Source organism: Vigna radiata, chromosome 9, assembly GCF_000741045.1.
Source record: "Vigna radiata var. radiata cultivar VC1973A chromosome 9, Vradiata_ver6, whole genome shotgun sequence".
NCBI classification, from domain to species: domain Eukaryota; kingdom Viridiplantae; phylum Streptophyta; class Magnoliopsida; order Fabales; family Fabaceae; genus Vigna; species Vigna radiata.
Genome location: NC_028359.1, coordinates 17,442,091 through 17,449,281, shown reverse-complemented (window position 1 = coordinate 17,449,281; position 7,191 = coordinate 17,442,091). Strand labels below are relative to the sequence as shown.

The 7,191-nt window shown below is 30.0% G+C and overlaps 1 protein-coding gene across 1 annotated transcript; it reads left to right on the top strand.

Moving 5' to 3' along the window:
- Positions 1 to 5,744: 5,744 nt before the first annotated feature.
- LOC106773461 lies at positions 5,745 to 6,901 on the top strand. The gene is made up of 2 exons (XM_014660152.2): positions 5,745 to 5,927; positions 6,121 to 6,901. Exons 1-2 carry the CDS (start codon positions 5,868 to 5,870, stop codon positions 6,742 to 6,744), a joined length of 684 nt encoding a protein of 227 aa, XP_014515638.1. The 5' UTR covers positions 5,745 to 5,867; the 3' UTR covers positions 6,745 to 6,901.
- Positions 6,902 to 7,191: the final 290 nt, after the last annotated feature.

The window sequence follows — 7,191 nt, the reverse complement described above, 5'->3', positions numbered from 1 at the left end:
ATCTAACTCAATTGTTTTAGGAATCCAAGTGTGATTCTAAGTCTCACGTTAGGTAGAAATGAGAAAATGGAGTACCATATAAGGGTGAAGGCCCATTAACCCATTGCCTTAAGGTTTTAGGTAGAGAGTGATGTCAATCCCTTATGTGGTTGAACTTAGGTTTTATTGGTGTTGTATCTACCCAAAGAAAATCCTTCTCGATAAACCTAACAAGTGGTATCAGAGTTGATGGTTAGTCTTGGTGACCAGCTCAAACAAGTACAATATGGTCTCTTTATCGAAAGTTTTCCTGACAAGGATTCTAGGTAAGTGTGTCCTATTAAGATGAATGACAATACAGAAATGGGTACTCGTGGTTGAGAATGCTTTCTTTGGAAAGGGAGGGTACCAATGTGGAAGGCACTCACCCTTGAAGGGGAGATTGTTTGTAATCTAAGTGAATCTAAGTCCCACATTTAGTAGAAATGAGAAAGTAGAGCACCATATAAAGGTGAAAACATATTAACCCATTGCCTTAAAGTTTTAGGTAGAGAGTGGTGTTAATTCTTTATGTGGTTGGGCTCAAGTCTCATTAGTGTTGTATCTCCCTAATGAACCCCCTCCCTTGATAAACCTAACAAATTGAGCTTAAGGTAGGCCTAACTTCACTAAACCTAACATGAGCATAATGTGGGCTTAATTTAACTCAATCCAATGTGAACTCAACTCTACTTTGTCTGGTGTAGACCCAACTCGATTGGGCTCAACATGGGTCTAACTTGACTTGAATCAACTTAATTGGGCTTGAGTGAGTCCTGCTCAACTCATTCGTTTGAATCGCTTTGACTAAAGGTGTGACCAACTCAACTTGACCCTATGTTGATTAACTCGAGTTGATCTTTTGTGGGTTTGATTCAACTCGATCAAACATGGGTTTGACTTGGCTATGCCTAATATCGACTTGATTCAACTTAAATAATTTAGACTTTATCAACCATGTTTTGTTTGGATGCAACTTGGCATGAACCCAACCTAACAATATACTTGATTTGGACCTAACCCAACTTTATCTTGACTTGAGACTGACTTACATAAATTGACCAGGGATTGACCCTATCCCATAGGGCTTTTGTTGTTATTTTGGCACTGTGAACTTTTTCTTTTGTTCCCTTTTTTACCTTATGAACCCTTTTAGTCTTGACCCATGTGGACCATGATCAAGTCTTATGGACTGGGCCAAATTGACAGGTTTAAAAATAGGTTAGGCTATAGGATTATGATTATCCCCATTTGGTGGGTGTCTAGTATAAAAACTTGCATCAGAGGTACATGAATTATTCTATTTCAATGTAAGTCACCTTTAATATAATGAAATCTCTAGTGTAAATATATGAATTAACTATGCAAATAAGCTACAGTTATAAGAAAAACATAGTATATAGTGACCTTGTGAAAATAACTATAGATTACATCATGGATAAAATCGTAGCCTATACTAATAGGCTACAATTTCACCTGAGTACCTCTCTAAATATGGTTCTTTTTTTTTTCTTGTCCATAAAAGTCGATGTTATTTCTTGTCATTGTACAACTAGATGTTTCCATCACAAAAGAGAAGTTTTTTTTTTTTTTTTTTTTTTCTTAATCTTCTTGGCTTTTATTTGGAAGCACCCGTAAGTAGTAGGGTTCTTTTCGTTGCTATAACAATGTCCTACGTAGTCTATTTTAAATTATATTAGGAACGGTAACTTATTAGAAATTGTATGTCATGATTTTGAACCATAGGAAAAAATGTTTGTTTTATATTACGTTTTAATAGACTACAAATGTGGGTTACTAAAATCACCTTAGCTGAATTTTTCACTACAATAGTGAATTAATAATTTTTATAAAATTAAAGTATGTAATACAACTTCAAGATGAAATATTGAAGAATATATTAAGTTTAAAAGGGAGGAGAATTTCAGGGAATGGTTGTGTTCAATGTACTTTTCATCACTTCGTATAAGCTTAAATTAAAAAAAAAAAAACATAGAAAAATAACATTTAGTATTGGATATGTAATTTTCTAGTGTGAACACTTGTCAATATAAAGAAAAGAAATCAATTTCAAAATAGTATACAAAATGTTTAAAAGGTAAAATAATTTTGAGTAGATATTAAAAATTTATCAATACCATGTTTGAATAAATAATGTATTGTTAAATTTAAATTTTCTATTAAGGTATTATCATTATTATATTTTTTTAGTAAAATAATAAATAAATAAAAATGAGAAAAAAAATTTCGTCTTTAGTGAATAACACATGCCTATGATTGGATAACGTGAAAAATAGTCGGGTCAAAATGTAATTATCAATTTTTTTAGTAATTTCTCACATCTTAAATGAAATAAAATAGTATAATTTCGTGAATGTAGAATTTTGATTATAGAGGTTAGGAAAAGTGCACCTTGCGTTGAATTTCAATAAAGAAAGAACTCTATAACTTTAAAGTATAAACTAGGACTAAATCATCCTATAATTTGCATTGTAACACTTATATAAATAAGAAAATAATAAAATATAATATAAAAAACAAAACGTGTATTCATATTGTTGTTATACATATTATTACTAATCATAATTTTTGGGATGAAAGATATGAATAACAATAAAAATTAAATATGATTTTAAGCCTTAAATTTTAATACGAAATAATTTTTTTTATATAATTCAGGTATGAAACTTTAAAAATTAATAAATATAATAATTTTAATTTAATCTAGTTAAAAATATTTTGTGTTAAAAAACCTTTTAGAGTAATATTTAATTTATTTACACAGTTTAATATGTTTTAATGTTAATTTAATAATATTTAAAATATATTTAATGTCACTAAATTAAATATATTTATTTATTTTTAAAATTTGAAAACTAAAATATTTTAAAATTTGATCATAAACAAACTTTAATTTTGTATCTAACCCTATTAATAATAAAAAATTTAAAAAAATTTCTATAGTTAATATTACTTTAAAAATACAATAAAAGTATTTCAATAGTTAATATGGGTAGGTAGAATAACTTTTACATCGTGGATGAGAAAAAAGATGCTAAAGAAGGTACATGTATGAACCAAAATAAGTTAAAGAGTGTACAAGCAATTATTAGAAAGAGAACATTTTTAACAACAGAGAAATAAAATACAATAAAAATCCAACCAGAATTAAGGAAGAAAAAAGTAACCACATGTACATTGTATTTAATTTTTCTTATACATTGCATAGTTTGCTTCAATCACATCATCCCCAAAGATGGTTATAGTTCTTGCTCAAAAGTGGTTGCTTTTGCCATTTTGCCATTATGGTGTTCTTTCAATCAAGTCAACTCTTCAAATGTTCCTTTGAAACATCCAATTGATACAATTAGAATATGAAAAAGTTAAAACCATGTCATTATTATAACCATTGAAAAGATGGAAAGGGCAATGAAGTTAAAATATTTAATCACAATAGATTCATGTACATGATAAAACAAAATTTAATCCAATCATGATGATAATTTCATGGATTCCTTCAACTTTTGAAAAAAAAATGTGGAGATGTGAGAATTAGAAATGGTATATATATATTTTTTTAATTTGATAGGAAAACAAGTATTCTATTATTAGTATATTGACATAAGATTTTGAAAAATGAAAAAAAAAAGATTACTATATAAAAAGTGTTCTATACAAGTGAAATAGAAAGTATTCTTCACATAATATTGGCTCTCCGATGATTAACTTTTCTATATCTCAGTGCAAAAAAAAATGTTTGAAGTGATAATATAAAATTTGGCAGAAACATGTTGGATTGTTTTAGGGTGTTTGGTAGAACCTTTTTTTTTTTTTTTTTATAGATTTATGAGGAAATAAAATTGGAAAAAGTTTGTATTTTATATTTAAATTGCATTTAAAAATATAATACTTTTGTAAAATAAAGTTTCCCAATAATGGTTTTTAACTAAAGTTACAAAAAATCATGAGAAAAAATTGGAAATTAACTTTCTCGAGTAAACATATTGAATTTTTTTTATCAAAATAATACGTTATCTTTTCATTTATAGAAAAATAATATTAAATGCTTAATATTTAATCATTTCAACTAATCATAATTCATAAGAATTAATGTATGTAGATTCACATAAATCATATTTGAGAAGGAGAAACAAAAATCTTCTACCAAAATGCCTCGTACAATTACTTGAAGGAATTTTACGTATAAGTAAACATATTCATCACATAATTAATAATCGTAATATATATATATATATATATATATATATATATATAATATTTTAATATCAAATCTAATGATATAGTAGCGATAAATTCTTTTTTTTCTTTAAAATTTGATGTTTTCATAAATCCTTTTTCTTTAAACGATATATACTTTGTTGGGTTTTCACTGAAATATTATATATAAATATTTTTTACTTTCGAATTTTTAATCATTATAGAACAACTTTATCAATCGACGATTAAAGAATGAGAGTATTCGTTTCTTAAATCTTTTTCATCTTTACATACAATACCAATATTTCAACTTCAAATATGTTAAAATAACACTATTAAGTCAATAATGCTCACATATATTGATGCAATTATTTTAATTTATATGTTCTTGAATTTGAACTTGTATATCATTTTATAGGACCGAGTACTTTCACAATTTAACATTGTCTTCAGACTCCTACTTATAAACTTAAGTTAGTCTTAGAAGTTATAGTAATCAATTCTAAAATGTTCAATAATGCAACTATCTATCTTTTTAGCTTATTTATAGGTTGTTTTGATTAGTGTAGTCCAATCACGGTTCAATATTGTTTAAGTATATTTTTTACATTACTAATCGAGAAAGTTAATTTTTGAACTATTCTATTTTGATTGTTATAATCAATTATTCAGTTAATTCAATTGTGATGTTCATCTAAAATTGACTTATTATGTGATTAATCGAACCGATTAGATATACCAATTTAGATGTGGCAATATTAACGTGCTTCTCACATTTGGTTTACATTGATTTGAGCAACACTTGGAAGTGTTACCTCCATAGACTCATAGACTTGAATTGAGAATGGTGAGATAACGTCTTCTTCTTGGTATGGTTATTGATAAGGGTTATTGACTGTTTGATAATGAGAAGATAAAACGTCTTTAGTAAAGCAATTAATGCTTTTTCCTCATTCTACCAACACTATGGTTTTCATACAGATATTAACATTATCATTCTAATTAAATAATACGCATAAATATATCAGAAATGCGCGTAAAACAAGAAAGTAGGTATAAAATATCCATAAATATCTTGAAAAAAAGGTAACAAATTAAGCCAATGTTAAAAAAAACACGTTTTGTTTTAATACCATTTGGCCTATGTGGTTTAAAAATGAACAAAATAAGAGATAAGAACAAATATTAGTCAGCAGAAGATGGATATGAGATTTCATCATCTCCAAATCAGGTAACAATGAAGGAAAAACCAGGTGTAAAAAGAAAAAAAAATGAAAAAAATCTTTAATATATTTAAATAAATAGAAGTATATTTTAAAAAGATCATAAAAATTGAATGCATGCATATAGATATAGATTATTTATTCATTGGGCTAAATCTACGCACACGTTGAAATTGCGCAAGCAAAATGTCAACGCCCTCTCATATCTGATGCCTCTGTCTGAATCTCTTGGTATATATCAATCTTCTCAGCACACCATTTTATCAGCTCACGCACCTAACGCTACAAAGTACGTCAAAGTGTACCTCTGTTCTTCCTTCAAAATATCAAAATCCTCAACCAGAAACTGATCAAGATAACACACTCCAAGACAAAGAACCACAAAGAAAGAAGACACATACGCACATCATGAAGCTTGTTTGGTCCCCAGAAACAGCCTTAAAAGCTTACATAGACACCGTTAAATCAGTAAGCACCCTTACATCAAGATTCAAGAACCATGTATATCAATCAGTCACACAGTTTTCTTGCTTCTTAGGTCTATATATTTTCTGCTGTATGTGTGGTCATGGAGTGATGAATTTGATAAAAGATGTCAGTTTTCTTAGAAAAGATTTCATTTTTGTTATGTGGGTTGAGTTTGATCTGTTTGTTTTGGCAGTGTGAGAAATTCAAGGAATCTGGGGTACCGGAGTTGCTCTCAGCCATGGCTGCGGGATTTAACACAAAGTTCATAGTGGAATCATGGTGTTACGGTGGTCCTATAGCGGCAAGCGTGGGCTTAGCAGTTGCAGCTCGCAACACGGGTGCACGGCACGTGTGCATAGTCCCGGATGAAAAGTCGAGGGTGCGGTACATAGAGGCCCTGGAGGAGATGGGGGTGTCTCCACCGCCGGAGGTGGTGGCGGGGGAGGCGGAGGAGGCGGTGTCGCGGCTGGCGGGGCTGGACTTTCTGTTGGTGGATTGCAAGAGGAGGGAGTTCGCTAGGGTTCTAAGGGTGGCCAAAGTTAGTCCTAAAGGAGCAGTTTTAGCATGCAAGAATGCATGGCAGAGAAATTCGCGTGGCGGGTTCAGATGGAGCGTGGTGCTTCAGAGGGGTGTGCGAGTGGTTAGGTCAGTGTTCCTCCCTGTTGGGAAGGGTTTGGATATTGCATACATAGGAGGTAGTAGAAGTGGTGCACCACCACCTCCACCACCACAAAAATTCGCTTCAAATGGTGGTCCTTATCGTTGGATCAAGCACATAGACCAACAATCTGGAGAAGAACACCTCTTCAGAGAGTGATCCATTTTGTTCATATAACTTAGATATATAAGAGCATAATTAAATAAATTATTCAGACTCCTTAAAATATTAACATGTTTGGTTTCACGTTTTGATTTTCAGATGTCGAAACCTGGTTTCTTCTGTTCAAAACGTGTTCCAAACATGTTTTTTGTTTTCACGCTATGTGATTTTCAGATATCAAAACCTGATTCTTGTGTTAGAAAAAGAGTTTCTAAACATGTTATATATATATATATATATATATATATATATATATATATATATATATATATATATATATATCTTGGTGGTGGGTTCAGTTTGAATGTCTAAGATGTATTGTTAATATGATGAAGATCAAATTCTTAACTGGGTTTCTTGAAAAATCGTGCACTTATGACGGATTCAGCTAGTATTTTATAACTGGAATGATGGCTAAGGAAGATTATGAAATGATAATATATC